The 18,000-nt window shown below is 44.7% G+C and overlaps 1 protein-coding gene across 2 annotated transcripts in view; it reads right to left on the reverse strand.

The window, feature by feature from the left end:
- Positions 1-18,000, reverse strand: part of ZC3H14 (zinc finger CCCH-type containing 14) — a 1,193,127-nt gene that overhangs the window by 616,118 nt on the left and 559,009 nt on the right. For both annotated transcript variants that reach the window (XM_044073898.1, XM_044073899.1), the window contains 2 exons: positions 10,961-11,130; positions 7,723-7,823 (listed from right to left, as the gene is read on the reverse strand). In XM_044073898.1, the coding sequence (XP_043929833.1) occupies positions 7,723-7,823; positions 10,961-11,130 (271 nt within the window). The remainder of the gene's footprint in view (positions 1-7,722; positions 7,824-10,960; positions 11,131-18,000) is intronic.

Below are 18,000 nucleotides of genomic sequence, written 5' to 3' on the forward strand. Positions count from 1 at the left end.
AGTCTTGAATGTTTGTGGTCGGATCCAAAGACCTATCAACTGAAGAACTGAGGGAAGGCACAACATCAGATCTATACCTTTCAACCTCTTAGCACAAGAAATCTGGACACAGCCGAAATAATGGGGAGAGCAAAGGCCCAAAAATAAAATTTTAAATACTGCTCTTATAAACTTAAAAAAGTTGATAAAATAAAAGGTTTTGTGTTACCATGCATCTTCTGAAGGATATGAAGTTTGAAACTCAAGTGTCTGCCATTATTTATTGAATTCAATCCTCAGTGATTTGCCAAAAAAATACAAATTTTATGCGGAACAGACCAAAAATATGAGGTAAAACTCAGGACATAATGCGAAAATTTGGATAGTTAAAAGGTATGCTTATAAATGTCATGTCCTATTCTGCCCATCACCACCACAAAACCCATTTTTTTTAAACTTCCCTATCACCAGAGCCTGTTTCTATTAATGGCGTTAACTTGTCCATTACATTCCTTTCATTTTCTGTTACAGCATTATGATTCCAATAACTTATTTTCCTTTCATAACCAGTGTCTTTCCTGTACATATTCTAAATATGTTTGTTTACTATCTCCAAGATTTTCATCATGAGCCCTACAAATACTTCCCTGCAAGCTATCCATCACAGATTCCACTTTCTTAATGTTATCACCCAATAATGGAGTGAGTCAGACATGCTGCCCGTTAACAATACAATTCTATCTCCATAAAAAAATCTCCAACCTTCTCCATTATCCCTCCACTGTATTTCTTTCTGAATTTCTTCTCCTCCTCATCTTCCATTACCTTTTCACTGTTTAATGCATTCAATAGTTTCTTATAATCCTTTATATCCTTCCCGGATGATGCATTTCCAACTGTAAAAAGAAGTTATGTACTCACCATAATGTTCCATCTGAGTAGGTAAACTACATTTGTCAGCAAACTGTGGGGTATCGGATCCATATCGGATCCGAGCCGGCAGCTTCAAACAGCTATGATCCGAGCTCCAAGCTCCTCCCTCTTACCCATAATCCCCTGCCATCCCTCTCTGACCTCAGATCGAGTTTGCTATAGTAACACAGAACATTACAACAAAGGATCACCTGCAAATCCTAACCTGATGTTATCCGGAGAAAAGGACAAGGAATCCTTCTAGGACGCACTATAGGTTAGGGGGATGGAGGGGGGGTTGGTTGCTGACAAATGAAGTTTACCTATTCAGATGGAACGTTATGGTGAGTATATAACTTCTTTATCTGAAGTAGTTAACTTAATTTGTTCATCAACCTGTGGGACAGAGTCCCCAGCTACCAAAACTTGGGGGTTCCTCATGAAAGGATATTCCAGAGCACTGCAGAGCCGAAGGATGCTCTCCCTCTGGAAATTAGATCCAACTTGTAATGGTTAATGAAAGTATGGGATGAAGCCCAAGTGGCTGCTGAACAAATGTCGTCCAGGGATACTCTGGAGCAAAAGGCAGCAGACGTAGAAATCGATCAGGTAGAATGAGCGTGGACTCCTTCAGGTACAGGCCGACCAGAACTCTTATATGCAAGAAGTATACGTTGGGAAATCCATCTGGACACTGTAACTTTTGATACTGGTTTGCCCAAAGAGGATCTTGCAAAGGATACAAAGAGTTGCTCAGATTGCTTGTGTTCAGCGGTCCTGTGCAAGTAGAATCTCAATTGCCTGTGTACGTCCAGAGAATGTAGTTTGTATTCACCCCTGTTTTAATAATTTGGAAAGAAAACTGGTAAATTAATAGATTGATTAATATTGGGCTCAGAAGCAACTTGGGTAGAAAGGAGGGATTGGTCCTGAGGGAAACTCTATCTTTATGGAAGACCAAGTACGGAGGTTTGGCGCAAAGGGCTTGAAGCTCCGAAAACCTTCTAGCCGAAGTGATAGCAATGAGAAAGGCTGTCTTCCCAGACAAGTATTTTAGATCCACCGTGGCTGCGGGTTCAAACGGAGGGGCCGTCAAGGACTGGAGAACAAGGGTTAAATCCTATGGAGGGACTGCGTCTTTAACCGGAGGCCTTAAGAGGAAGGTGCCTTTTAAGAAAGTCTTGCATAATTTGGAAGATGCTAAGGAACCGAGATCACTTCCCACATGATAATGGGAAATCGCAGCTAATTGGACTTTGACGGTGGAAGAGCTAGTACCTTGGTCGAATAAAGTCGACAAAAATTCTAACACCGCTGGTATGGGAGCTGTAAAGGGATCCAACTTTCTATGCTCCGCTCAGATAGTAAAGTGTTTCCATTTGCTGTTATAAACCTTTCTCATAGAAGGTTTATGGGCGGCTACTAAAATAGCCTTAACGGGGGACGAGATACCGGGAGTCCTAAGTATTACTGGAACTGGACCAGCCAAGCTGTGAGCTTGAGGTTGTCCAGATTCATGGCTGGTAATCCTAGTGGGTGAGAGATCAGATCCGGGGTGGGATCTAGAATCCATGGAGGATTCACTAGATGAGACCATAGGCATGGGAATCACATTTGACGAGGCCAGAATGGGGCTATGAGGATCACTCTGCTCCCCAACCGACGGGCTTTCTGCAAGAATTTTAGCATTAGGGGAAGAGGAGGATAAGCATAAAGTAGACCGGATGGCCAAACATGCAGCACAGCGTCTCTGGCAGATTCCCCTGGTGGGGGAATTAGAGCGAAGTAGTTGCCGCACTTTGCGTTCGAAGTAGACGCGAAGAGATCGCAACAAGGTTGACCCCACTTGAGGAAGATTTGCTTCGCTATTCTGGGGTTCAGAGACCACTCGTACGGTGAGAGGATAGTTCAACTCAGCCTGTCTGCCAAAATGTTCGACCAACCCGGAATGTGTGTCGCTATGAGAAAGCGGTTGGTTGAGATCGCCCATTCCCAAACTCTCATGGCCTCTCGACAAAGTGGGTAGGATCTGGTTCCCCCCTGTTTGTTGATATACCAGACCACTGACATGTTGTCTGTCTGAATTGCAACTGTCCCTAAGGGAAGAAGGGCCTGGAGTGCTTGCAACACCAAAAGCACCACTCTCATCTCTAGGACATTGATATGCAATAAGGTCTCTGAATGGGTCCACGTGCCTTGGACGGTTCTGCCCATACAGTGCCCCCCCCACCCTAGGCGAGAAGCATCCGTGGTCACCGTGGTTAGAGGTGGGGACATAGAAAAGGGGCACCCAATCTGGAGGTCCGGTGACTGGAGCCACCAGAGCAGGGATTTCCTGCTGAGGGGGATGGGTGAACTCAGCGAGTGTAGCAGGATGGACCATTGAACCTGCAAGGTCCATTGTAGTATCCTCATGTTCAAGCGCGCTAGAGGTATCAGATTGATCATGGCCGCCATGGAACCTAGAGCCCTCAGAACCAATTCCGCTGGAGGAGCCGAGGATTGTAGAAGGGCCTGTACGTGGAGCTTCAGAGTACGAATCCGGTCCGGAGTTAAGAAGACTCTCACTAGGTTTGTGTCTAACCTGGCTCCTATGAAGTCTAAAATCTGGGTTGAACGAAAGGAAGATTTGTTGAGGTTGATTGTGATTCCCAGCCGGGAGGTCAAGTGGAGGAAGTAATTTCTGGCTGAACATAGTAGATGCCTGTTGGGGGCGGTCAGGAGCCAGTCGTCCAGGTACGGGAAGACCTGTATTCCCTGGAGTCTCAGGTGCACCGCTACTACTGCCAAAACTTTGGTGAACACTCTGGGGACTGTGGTGAGACCAAAGGGAAGGGCCATGAACTAGTAGTGACTTGCTCCTAGCCGGAAGCGGAGAAACCTTCTGGATCATCTGTCCATCAATATGTGGTAGTACGCATCCTTGAGGTCTATCGAGCAAATCCAGTCGTTCTCCTGTAAGAGTGGGAGAATGGATTGAATGGTGACCATCCAGAACTTTTCTTTGGCCACTGACAGGTTTAGAAAGGACAGGTCAAGGATTGGCCTTAAGTCCCCCGTCTTTTTTGGCACCAGAAAGAACCTGGAGTGTAAGCCCGATTCGGATTGGTCTCGGGGGACATGCTGGATCACTCTTTTTTTCTAGCAGCTGCTTTATTTCCTCGGCTGCTGCCTCCCTTTGATTGGGTGGGACATCGGGGAGGCTCTGGGGTCTGGGTGGGGGATTCAGAAAGGGGATTTGGTAACCTCTGGATATGATTTGAAGCACCCAGCGATCTGTTGTAATAGACTCCCAAACTGCTAGGTGCCTCGAGAAACACCCCCTGACTGCCTCCAGAGTGGAACAGTTGGGTAACCCTACAGGGCTGCTGCGCGGGCCGATCCGAAAAGGGTTCTCTCCACCCGAAATTCTTCGGTCCCCCTCTGCCTCTGGGCCGGCATCCACCCTGTCCTCCTCTGCCTCTGAAGGACGAGGGATCCGGAGCGAAATGGGACTGTTGAGACTTCCGGAACCACATCTTCTTTTGTCCCCTTTGGTTCCTGGAGAAGGACCTCTGGGGAGCCGAGAAGTGGACTCTGACGGCAGACAACGTCTTCCCATCTTTCTCACTCTGGACCAGCGTGTCGCGGACGGTCTTGCCAAAAAGTGAAGAACCGTCAAACAGGGCATTTGCGAAGGACGCCTTGAAGGGTTCCGCAAAATCGCAGAGGCGGAGCCAAGCATGTCATCTTAAAACAATGCCCACTCTGCTAGCTCTAGTGGCTCCTTCCATAGCATGGGAGAGGAGCCGCATAGAAGTGTTCGAAATGGACTTAAGAGTGGCCATTCGAGCTGAGAATACCTTCTTATCCTCAGTCGACATGGACTCTGGGGTCGACCCGGCATATTCCTTGATGAGATCCTGCTGGAGTCGTATGATGTGTGCATATAGAACAGCGACCTTACAGCGAAGGTAGCTGAAGCGAACATCCACTTCCCCAGGCGGTCCATCGTCCGAGACTCCTTGTCGGGAGGATGGACTGAGGAACTCTCCTGGGCTAGTTCCCTCTTGGTGGCAGCCACCACCAACATGGCATCTACTGGAGCACCCTTGCTCCATACCGTCCTATCAGTGGGGGTACTGAGGATTTTATCCTGTCTCTTTGGAATGGACTCAACAGTGTCCAGTTCCTTCCATGCCCTGGTAGTAATGAGATCTACCAGGGGATCAGCAGGAGGGGACACCCAAGAGGTAGATGGGCCTGCGTCAAACACCTCCAGAAACACAGACTCATCCGAGGAAGGTTTTTGGGCTGACCACCCCCCTCTAATTCAAAGCATTTCCATAATGTCTCCAAAGGAGACGTCCTTGGGGGGGTGACCTTGGGGAACCTTCCCCTTCCTCTAAGTCCGTGTCTTCTGTCAAGGACTCAGGTGAGTCCAAGTGCCTCCTCTTGCACTTACGTTTGTGAGGGACCTCCTTGGGGGGACTGTCCGAAGAGGCCTCACCAACCACATCTTGGTCCTATAAGGAAACCACCTGGGAAGTAGGCGCAGGCTGTCCCTGGGGCCGGGTGATGGAAGGTAGACCCATCTGAGAGAGAGTGCAGGGTGGAACCATAGTAGGAGCCTGGGGCCTCAAATCCCTCGACAATACCCTCTCCACAACATCGAATGCCGAGGGAGAACTGCTCTTTCTTGGATTCGAGAGCAGCCCCCTCGGATCCGATGTGTGGATCGGAGCCGGCGTCGAAGCAATCGGATCAGAAGGTCCAGTATGCTCCGACCGAGACGAAGCCGAAGACACACTGACACCTCTGGATTCAAAACTCAGCTCTCGGCTCCAAGAGCTCGGATCCAAGAAGGGACTTGACAAACTCGAGGGTGCGGTCGGAGCCGAAGTACGAGGCACTATCGGTGCCGAACCTCCCCCAGCTCCTATGCAATCTGGATCCGAAGGCTCCGAACCCCGGAAGTGGGTTGGAGGAGGAGGAGCACTCGGGGTGAAAAAGGGGGTCGAGCTCCCCCCCGGAGGGGGGGGAAGGCAGGAACACTCCCATCTGCAGCTGGGCGTGGAGGAACATACGCATCATCCGGTACATATCTGCATCGGACAAGCTTCAGGTGGACCTAGAAGAGGCCACTGAGGTGGGCCGGGAGTGCCGCCTCGATGACCTCGAAGGCAACCATGTCTCCTCCTCCGGCTCTGGGGAGAAGCAAGGTGAATGGAGCCGGGAAGGAGAAGGCCCGGAAGCCCTGGGAGAGGCTGCTTGTTTAGCCGGTGGAGCCGAGGAGGAAGACTCGGCCCGCCGCTTGTGGTGTCTGTCTTTTTTGTTTTCCCGCCTAGCTTCCCTTTCCTCCTGGCCTAAGGTGGGAGGTTGAGTCCCGGCCAGGGGAGCAGGGATGGAAGGAAGCACTGCCATGGCAGGTGCCACGGAGGGAGAGGAGGCCAAAGCCGAATCTGGGGGTAAAAGGCCTGCCAGAATCAACTTTGACCTCCTGTCCTTTAGAGCCCTGGGGTTGAAGGCTGCACAAATAGTGCAGCCTGAGGAAAGGTGGTCAACCCCAAGGCAAATAACACACAGAGTGTGGCCATCCGCTGGGGATGGCTTATGGCCACACTCGGTGCATTTAGAGAAAAATGTTTTTGGGGCCTCAGACATAGTCTAACTAAAAACAACACAAGGCCCAACACACACACGGGGAGGAATAAACTACACTAAAAAATAACAAAATTACAATTTTATAACTAAAAGGTTTTTAACACTAGGGAGCAACACACACAACAAGCAATATTAGCTACAAGAAAAAGTTAGGAAAAAGAATATTTTCTCACTGAACGACTAACTCCCACGCCTGGAACTCGTTCAAAGCTGTTGATTCAACCGCGGAAAATGAGATCTGAGGTCAAAGAGGGATGGCAGGGGATTATGGGTAAGGGGGAGGAGCTTGGAGCTCGGATCTTGGCTCTTTGAAGCTGCCGGCTCGGATCCGATATGGATCCGATACCCCACAGATTGATGAACAAATGAAGTTAACTACTTCAGATCATGTGTTGCAGTGCTGTCATAAATTCAAATATCCTTTCCTAGCTTTCTCCAGTTCCTTCTGGAAATATTCTTGATTAACTAACCTGACATTAAACCATTTTGCCCCTTTACCCATTATTACATTACTAATATCGTCATTAAATTCACCACATATTGTCACATGATCATAAAATATAACCTCAATAAGTTTACTACTTGTAGGTTCATAGGTACTTACTAAGCTACTGATCTTACAATCCCATGGTAGTTTTAGCTCTTAAATTTTGCATGCAACTAACCAGGAGGAGGCACAACAAGGATATGTTGGGACTTTTACTTGTTGCTCCTATACAGGGACATGGGTTCTAAGCCAGGGGTGAATTTATGGCTTCTCATCTATTCATTCAAATTACATTTAAATACAATAACGGATGTACTTTGCTTTATGCAGTGTGGAATACAGTTCCATAGAAGAGGTATTCTTTGTACATACTTATCCCTCCAACATTTACTTATATTGCAAAAGAGAATGAGATCCCATGAGTGGAAGTTCACATTATCATTAGACTTGTGAATGTACATATATCAGGTGGAGAGTGGGGATGCCACCACACTACACAAGGGTGTAGGTGTGTAAGGGGTGGCTACCACCCCTGCAAATGTTTCAGTGTGTTTATAATCTTGACTGTGCAATACAGTGGAGTAATTCCAATGGGCAGTGATCAATGTTTTGTGATTCTATGAAAGTTCCATGAGAATTTCATTAGGAAACTGCATTTCCTCCATGCCTACTCAATCAGCTTTGGTTTGCACCTAACTTACCTGCAGGATAGCATGTTGTCTTGGTAACAGATTCCTGAGCTTCTGAAATTGCCTTCAGGATTAGGTTTTTATTTGCTTGCTTTGAAATTGGTAAAGATGGCCTAAAAAGAGAAAATGTGTTATGAACCACAAATGTTGCATCGTAAAAGAAATTCAGATGTACATACATCAACTTATTCTTCATGAGTGCCTTTTTCTTTTTACTGGCCTTCTTAATTTCCCTTTTTCTTACCCTATGTTTTAGTCTCTTACACTCTGACTACTTATGTATTTCTTTTTGCCATCCTTTTAAATTTCTATTTTCCTTACTCTACATTCCAGTCTCCTCGGCTCTCCACCTCTCTCAGTCTCACTCTAGTCAAAGGTCACAATTTTTTGCTCTTTCACTGCTGTCATTATTTTTTTGTTTCTTCTTACTTTTATTGATCTGCACTTTTGTCCACTTTTTATGACATCATGATGCTAACTAACCTGGCACAGATTATGGTCCTGTCATTTTTTTTAAGATGTTGATTTTTTTTTAATTAGCAACATTTCTATGACTAAAACTACTCTTCTGGGAAACCTTAAGGTATACAGAACTTCAAAGCTTAAAGACAGACCTTCAACTTTCACTGAGCCAGTATATGTTTCACTCTTTAATTTGCAGTTTTCTTTAGATATGGAAACAGTTGCATTACTAATGGGATATTTAGTGTCTTACATGATCCCTTCATATTTTAAGCCTTGCAAGGTTGAGAATCCATGTCTAAACACAGTTGTGAAATAAAAATGATTCTCTGGTATATATCAAATAATTATACAATTTATACAACAGTTTCCTAATATACAACTACAGCAATATAGAACGCAGCTCTACCATCACCACAAGGGGTTCCTACTCCTATCCCATCCGGTGCATGCATTAAGGCAATGATGCTACAGATGAGACTTCTTACTGTATTATGGTCACCTACGCATCATGGACCTAATGCAACCAGGAAGCCTGACAAGCAATGCTAGGCAGTCACAGCTAGCCTACACAAAAGTACTACTCGCACCTCTGAAAGCAGTGTAGCAAAAATGCATGTAAACAGATTACTATAAAAAAATACTACACAGTGTCACAAGATCTGTACCATAGAGCAGCATATGTAAAAGGCTCACTATCCTTGCTTTCAGTTCCATCAATGGAATTCTGCGCCATAATCTAAATAAGTGTTACATAGTGGGCATTATTTGTGCATACCCAGTGTGAGCTTCAAAACCTTTATGAATCACACTCTGCATATGCTTACTGCATCACATCACACAGGTCTACAGGGAACTACAATGAGTACTACAGCGGACAAAGCAGCAGCCCATCCATACACATACTTAATCCATAATTAGCTACCCACCATGTACACTTATGGCACAAAGAGCATTCTGTCAGTCCTGACTGATACTCAAAACTCCGATGCATTGGACTGTATGTCAATGCAGGCCCACAGTAATAAAGGATGTAATTATGTATGACTCTGGGTTCTCCATAATATCCATTTTCATCTTCCAAATGTACAACAGGAAACTTTCAGGGGGAACAACCATGCCAGCAGCACCCTGGGCAGTGTATAAAGATAGCAAACATGTTTTTTTGGAAAGGGTATGTTTAAATAAAAATAAATTACAATTTTGAAAAACACTATGATAACTGATTAACACAAGCAGCTTTGCATTTAAAGATTAACCATAACCACTGCAGTACTACAGGAAGCAAAATTACCTTAGGTTTGGAAGGGTGGGTTCTAACCCTCTTCTTAAACCCACAAGATACAATTACCTTTTCCTGCACCTTTTTATGAGAGAAAATGGAAGAGTGGGTTTAATGGGGTGTCAGTCCCACCTACAATCACTTGATAATGGCCAGAAGAAAATTTTGCAGCTTCTCCAATCTCCAAAAAACTACCAGATTATTAGGGCTCCCACTGTCATAGTATGCTACTGTTCTAATATTCTCTGAACTATACAAACCACTGGTGAGGTACAATGTTCTCCATTACTTCAAGTGAAAGGACATTCCTGAGTCCATAAATCGATCCTCATCCTACAAAAGATGTAACGTTAGTGACAATGTGGGAATAAGAAAGATACGTTTCTTCATGGGCTATGTCCTGCGACACATACGTATATTTCCTGGAACATGCTACTACCAGACAGTTGGTCCGAGGATGATATATGGTTGACCACTGGCAGGAGGCTTTCCCACAACATGGAGATCCTCCACTCAGGTGAGTAATGTTGCCATAAAAGGATAAACTTCAGGACAGGGATCTCAAAATCCTGCCCAACTTTATGGAGCGAGTCCAAGCACCTAGCACTAGCCCTGCATTAATATATCTGGCAGGAATGGATATATATGAATAAGTACACACACACAAATACGTGCGTACACACACACACACACCAGTATACTTGCAGTACTGGTAAGCTCATAGAAGTTGTGGGGGTGAGGAATGTGTTGGCGTACATGTATGGATGTGCGTGTCTGCAGCAGTATGAATGTGTGTGTGTCTGCAGCAGTATGAATGTGTGTGTGTGTGTGTGTGTGTGTGTGTGTGTGTGTGTGTGTGTGTGTGTGTGTGTGTGTGTGTGTGTGTGTTGTCACACTAGGAATAGACTGGATGGATATGTCTTATCTTAAAAGTTAATTGTCATTACTTCCCCTCTAAATGGTGAATTCCTTATATATTGGAGATATATGAATGACTTTAACATGTTGTTTTATTGCCTTTCTTGTAAATAACACCTTTTAAACTCTCATGTTACAAGTGGGAATCCAAGCATTATAATGCATGTTTATATTACCTCATGTATACTATACTGTTTGCAAACATTTTTTATGGAGTATGTAATACTTTGTGGAGCTTTTCTCTCCTGGCCTCTGCTGAAAAAGGATGCAAGCTCAGTCAGACATTCACGGTCAACAGATTTCAAATAAATAAATAGTGTGTGTGTGTGTGTGTGTGTGTGTGTGTGTGTGTGTGTGTGTGTGTGTGTGTGTGTGTGTGTGTGTCTATGGGTAAATGGGTGGGTGTTACTGTTTGTGTGAAAGTGATCAACTGTAGGGAGGCCTGTTTGTTAACAGGTGGCTACAGATGCGTGTGTGTCTGAGTTGTCACACTAGGAAATCAAGTCTGGATGGATGTGTGTGTGTGTGTGTGTGTGTGTGTGTGTGTGTGTGTGTGTGTGTGTGTGTGTGCGTGCAACTGTTCAGTACCTTCTCTCAGGCTTTGCTGGCACTAAGACACTGCTGGGTAAGCTTCCTGTTCGGGACACATAGCTAGCATAATCATCATCTTCCTCATCTTCTTCTTCATCATCATTGATAGATTTCACTCTGACTACAGAACTAATTACTGGCATCTTCCGTTTCCGAAAGCTGTCCTCCTGAAAGATACAGAGAAAAAAAAAACACAAGCAATTAGCATATACAGCTTTTCAGGTTTTCTAGACACATCATACTTTAGGGAAGACATGCTAATTTTAAATACTACACTTACAGTAACAAATATATATTTTTCCCCAAGGAACCTGTCTTCTCACCAAATATTTGTAGCTAGGTTTCACTTCATGACACACTATGATTATTTTCACTTTCAGCATATGAAATCTACTTTAAGTGCAATCTCCACTTTTAAGCCTTGTCAAGAGGAAAACAAAAATACTGAATTTCTTAAAGCATAATAAAGGACAGTTTACAGGCTCTTGTAGACAAATATTTATGGTAACAGCTGAGTATGTCCAAATGGTCTACAGAGCACATCACATTAATCAGCAACATTCACTTAGCCTTAAAACAAATGTATCTTCTGACATTCACTTCTGTTACACATAGCTTAATTTAGGAAAACATTTAATGATCATCTACTGTACCTTCTGAATATAAAGAAAATGTCAAAGAAAACACATTTGTGTAAGTAAACGTACCTCAACAGTAGATGATCAAATGATCACTGCTGAAGTAGCCTTACCTATATGGAATTATATCTTGCTAAGGATGTTACAACTGGCCAGCTTCCAAAGCTTTCCACATGCCCAAACTGTAAGGCAGCTTGAACTAAGCTGACTAAAAGACAAGTTTGGATGCCAAGTTCTCCTGTGCGAGAGGCTAAGCCCTGAAAGGACAATGCTATGAAAAAAATAAATAAATAAATGCCCAAACCCCGGTATATAAAAAATAAATAAGGAAGGAAGGAGGAAATGGCTACTGCAGCAGTGATCATTCAAACATCTATAGTTATGGTAAGTTTACACAACTGTATTAATTCATCATATTGTTCACTGCACAGTATTCTTAACTACATGGGTAGATTACATTAGCTTACTACAACTGGGAGGTGGAAGGAGAAGAGACCAAAAGCCCCTGGAAGATGGTCCTAGCAATGCCTGACTTGGACCCAGAGAAGAAATCAAGCTTATAGTGCTTTGTAAAAATATGTACAAAGGACCAAGTAGCAGCTTCTAGAATACTTCTAGACTCCAACTATTTCCAAAAAGCCACAGATTAAGCCAAGGCCCTGGCAGAGTCAGCAATGACTATGCCTGGAATAGTTTTGTTATGGTGAGTATAACAAAATGTAATAACCTTAGGGAACCATTTGGAAAAAGTCGCTTTCGACACACACTGTCCCTTCTTTTTATCTTCACAAGAAATGAACTGATCTGAAAATCTGAAATATTTAGTTCTGTCAAGAAAGTACCTAAGTTGTCTGTGGACATTCAAGGTATGGAATATTCTTTCTCCTTAATTTTTAGGTTCAGGAAAAAAATAGGGAGCTGGATAGTTTGGCTTAAAGTAAACCCAGATACAAGAAAGTTCTCAAAGCAACATATTTCCTGTATAAAATGAGATAGGGTTAACTCACCGTAAGATACTCTTCTTGCAGAGGACACAGCAATCAGTAAAACTGTTTTCCACATTAAGAACTTCAAGTCAGCCAGATTAGCTTGGTTGAAATGGAGCAGGTGTTAGCTTCTCTAACACAAAATTAAGATCCAAAGGAGGGGCCAGTGGTTTACTTGGAGGCTTCTTATGCAAAACCTCTTTCAAAAAAATGTTGACATGAGACTGCATCGAAAGAGGAGGATCCATGGGCAAACATGCCAAAATGACTACAAATGAACCTTGACAGGACTTAACAGTTTAATTCTAGAGTTTCCAGTGTGAAAACAAAAACTAACAGACAAAGCCAGAGGACTTGTACTTCTGTGTAAATTTCAGTAATTGAAAGTTATGTACTTACCATAACCTGCGGCCTGCGTTGTCCATTTTCATTCTTCCTCACTGATAGGTTATGAATCCGACCCTCTGATTCGAAGCGGTCGCATTCACAAGACTAGGATCTGAATTTTGAGCGCCTCCCTCTGCCCCTAATTCCCTAATCCATCCCCAACTCCTCAGATTGAGTTTGATGCCTTATTGCCCACTACATAAATGAGGCAGGACAGACATAAGAAAAGATGAGGCTCAAGTCTGGAACTTTAGTGTCCCATAAACGTCCGAAGATCCTTCTAGGAGTGACAAGGCCGGGGGATGGCTGGGAGGAAAGGTGAAGAAGAATGAAAATGGACAACACAGATGCCAAGTTATGGTAAGTACATAACTTCCAAATCTGATGTCTTTTTCATTCTTCCTCACTGATGGGTCAGAGTCCCCAGCTATGTAACTCTTGGCAGGCCCTCACAGAAGGACACGCCATAGCACTGTCGAACCAAAGGAAGTCTTGCTTTTGGAGATAATGTCCAATTTGTAATCTGCAACAAAAGTATGAGACTTCGACCAAGTGGCTGCCACCCAGATATCATCAACTGAAGCTCTACAGGAGAAGGCAGATGAAGTAGCCATATATCTGGCAGAGTGGGTTCTAGGAGGACAAGGCAATTACAAACCTTTTGGAGAATAAATCAGTGAACTACAGTCCGTAATCCATTTAGCCTGAGTAATTTTGGAGACCGCCTTGACCTAAGCAGTTATGGGAAAAGAACACAAACAGCTGGTCAAACTTCCTGTACTGTTTGTTTCTGTGAAGACAGAAACATAGCTGTCTATGAACATCAAAAAGGTGCAGCATGTATTCGCCCTTATTAGTAAAGTTTGAAAAGAAAACTGGCAATTGTATGGACTGATTAATGTTAGTCTCCGTGGCTACTGTAGTAATAAAGGAAGGTTTGGTTCATAGAGACACCGTATCTTTATGGAAAATAAAGTAAAGAAGCTTAGCTGATAAGGCCTGAAGTTCAGAAATTCTTTCCGCCAGTGATAGCCACCAAAATAATTTTTTTCCAGGAAAGAAACTTCATATCACATTTGTTTGTCAGTTCAAAGAGTTTCTGAATCAGTCCTTGGAGGGCCACTGTGAGATCCCAAGGAGGAGAGGGGTCCTTGATCAGAGGACTAAGGTGAAAAATTATCTTCATGAAACCTTTGCATAATCTGGAAATTGACAGAGAAAGGGATTTGTTTCCAGTGTGAAAGTTGGATATGGCTGCAAACTGAAGTTTAATAGCAGAAAAACTAGCTCCGTCCTTAAAAACAGTAGAGAGACATAGAAGGATGGCCGAAGTAGGAGCTGAGAAAGGGTCAATATTCTCTTTTGAAGCCCATATAGAGAATCTTTTCCATTTGCTACTGTAGACTTTCTTGGTATAGGACTTCTGGGAGGTCAAGACAATGTCATGAACTGGGAAAGCTAGCCTGGACTGTCTTACTATCACTGGAAGTGGAGAAACCATGCAATCAGCTTAAAGGCATGGAGAAATTGGGATGTTGACTTTCTGATGGGTGAGATACGAGATCTTGACTGGGCTCCAGTATCCATTGGGGGATATTTCAGGTGAGACCAGAGGAAAAGGAACCATACCTGTTGACGACCAAAAAGAGGCAATGAGGATAGCTGAACTCTTCAGCCTGCTTGCTTTCTGTAAAAACTTTGGGATAAGGGGAAGAAGGGGGAGGGCATACAGGAAACTCAGGGGCCAATTGTGAATCACAGCATCCCTCAGTGACTCCCCAGAGGGGGTAATCATAGCAAAGTATTTGCTGCATTTGATGCAAATAGGTCCTAGCAAGGCTGGCTCCAGCAGCTGAAAATTGTGTTTGCTACTGCTTGATTGATGGACCACTCATAAGAGATCAGAATGGACCTGCTGAGTCTGTCTGCCAGTGCACTGGTTTTCCCTGGTATGTGCATTGCAATTAAAAAGTAGTCTTAAGAGATCACCCATTCCCAGGCCCTCATGGCCTCTCTGCACAATGGATAGGAATGGGTTCCTCCTTGTTTGTTGATGTACCAGATGACTAACATGCTGTCGGTGTGTATTGCAGTAGTCCCTAGGGGGAGAACACCCTGAAAGGCTTTCAACATTAGAAGGACTGTTTTCATTTCTAGGACATTGATATGCAACCTGTCCTCCAAGGAGGACCACATTCCCTGGACCATCTTTTCCTTGAAATGCCCCTCCACCCCACCTTGGTAGCGTCCATGGTCACTGTGGCTATTGGGGGAGGAAGAGAAAAAGGCCTGCCCAAAAACAGATTGTCTGATTGGGAACACAGAGGCTGGTAAATAATAGACCACTGTACTGCCAAAGTCCACTGGAAGACTCGCATGAAGAATCTTGCTAGAGGAACTAGAAGTATGACAGCTGACAATGACCCAACAGCTTGAACACTATTCTGGCTGGAGGGGACAGAAGAGACAATAAGTCCTACAACTGACTTCTGAAGGATGTGATGCGATGGTGGGGCAATGATGTCACTTTTAAATCATTGTATCCAGTTGAGTTCCTATAAATTCTAGATTATGAACAGGAGTCATGCCCCTCCACCCCACCTTGGAAGCGTCCATGGTCACTGTGGCTATTGGGGGAGGAAGAGAAAAAGGCCTGCCCAAAAACAGATTGTCTGATTGGGAACACAGAGGCTGGTAAATAATAGACCACTGTACTGCCAAAGTCCACTGGAAGACTTGCATGAAGAATCTTGCTAGAGGAACTAAAGTATACATAAATTCTAGATTATGAACAGGAGTCAACTTTGATGTGGCAACATTTACCATACTGCCTAGGGAGTTGGAGACCTGAATCAAGTAATCCCCGTTTTGAAGAAGTTAATGCCTGGTTGAGGCAGTGAGGAGCCAATCATTTAGATAGGGAAACAACTGGAATCCTTTGAATCTCAGGTGTGCTGCCACAACTGCCATGCAATTGGTAAACACTTGGGGGCTATGGTGAGCCCAAAGGGTAGTGCTCTGAATTGGTAATGATTGGCTCCCAACCAAAAGTGCATCTGTCGCCGGGAGTGCCTGTCTACTTTGATGTGATAGTTTACATCCTGGAGATCTACAGGGCATGTCCAATTATCCTATTAGAGAAAGGGGCAGGATGGACTGAACCGTAATGATTCAGAACTTTGACTTCTTATATACTGATTCAAATTGCTTTGATCCAAAATTGGTCTTAAGTCCCTTGTTTTCTTTGGCACCAAAACGAAGTGGGACTAAGTTCTGAATCCTATTTGTTTGGGTGGGACCTCCTGGATGACTCTTTTTTTTAACAGCTTTTGACTCTCTTGAGCTGCGTACTCCTTCTGACTGGGTGGAACATCAGGGAGTTTCCTCCTTGTGACAGGAGGTGGAAGGGAAAAAGGAATGTAGCAACCTCAGGATATTATGCTTAGCACCCATGAGTTGTTTGTAAGATTTGTCTAGGTACAGGGCAATATGTCCTCTGCCTCCAGAGATGGACAGTCTAGCAGTGCTTCAGGAGTGCTGATAGGGCCCATCAGAGAATGAGTCTCTGAAGCCCTGGTTCTGCGGACCCCCTCTGGGGCAGTGTCTGCCACTGAACCCTCCTCCTCTGCCTCTGGAGAAAGTGTCCCCGCACAGGACTTGAAAAGGTCCCTGAGACTTACAGAATCACATTTTCTTCCTACCTCGCTGGGTTCTACAGAAGGTTCGATGTGGGGTAGAAAACTTGATTCCGAAAGCAGACAGGGTCTTTCCTTCCTACTCGCTGTGGATAAGCATATCTTTCACTGCTGGCCCAAACAAGGAGAAGCCGTCAAAGGGGCATTAAGAAAAGACATCTTAAAGGATTCCACGAAGTCAAAAAGCCTCATCCAGGCATGTCTCCTAATGGCTATGCCTGAAGCGGTTGCTCGTGAGTCACCTTTCACTGTATAGGAGATCAGCCTCATCGATAAATTGGCAATGGACGGAAGAGAGGTCAGTTGAGGAGAAACCTTCTTGAGACCCTCCAGACATGGACTCGGTGACAGAGTTTGAAAGATCCTTTATCAAATCTCTCTGCAAGTGGGTAAAATGTGCCAGGTAATTTAACAACCTTAGTGCGAATGTAGCTGAGGCATAGATGCACTTTCCAAATCTGTCCATTTCTCTGGACTCCCTGTTCGATGGCTGGACAGAGGAGTTCTGCTCGGCTACCTCCTTTTTAGTGGCTACTGCCACAACTATGGCATCAACAGGGACACCCTTAATCCAATGGGTTCTGTCTGTTGTGGGAACTAGAAATATGTTTGGGCATTTGGAGATGGGCTAGACAGGGTCCGTCTGGTTCCTTCCAAGCCCAGCGAGAAACTATATCAATAAGTTCATCTGCCGGGGGGGGTCACCCAAGATGTAGACGGGCCACCCCAAAAGCCTCCAGAAACACTGACTTCTCAGAAAGAGGAGATTGGAAAGACCAGCTACCCTCCTGCTTGAGGATTTCCAGGATGTCTCCAAAGGAGATGTCATCAGGTGGTGATCTAGGGGATCCTTCTCCCTCATCAAAGTCGGTGTCTTCTGTGAATTTCCATCAGGAAGTCTATGTGCTTCCTCCTGCACATATTCTTACATAGTACCTCCCTCTGTGGGGTGTTCAGGGGAGGTGTTGGAAGAATGGGGAAAACCCTCTGGGGAATGAGTATGGAGGTTTCCCAGGGTAGGCTGACCTAGAGGAGCAAAAATGATGGGCTCAGACCTGATGAGGAGCAAGGAGTAGCATCCAAGATATCGGAAAATGAATCTCTATGCAAAGACAAGGCCCTTTCTACCACCTGGAAGGCTGACAGACCTGGGGAAAACTCTCCCGCCTTCCTCGGAACTGAAGCAGCTGAGGACAAGAGGTCAGGGCCAACCTCAGATCCGTGTCCTCCAGACAGAATTGGATCCGAGGTGTTGAGAGCCAAGACACAAAGCAGAAAGGATGGATCTGACAGCATCACAGCCAAACCCAAACCCCTGGACCTGGCACTGA

The sequence above is a fragment of the Protopterus annectens genome, chromosome 6.part0, assembly GCF_019279795.1.
Source record: "Protopterus annectens isolate FY-2018-M chromosome 6.part0, PAN1.0, whole genome shotgun sequence".
Classification (NCBI taxonomy): Eukaryota; Metazoa; Chordata; order Ceratodontiformes; family Protopteridae; genus Protopterus; species Protopterus annectens.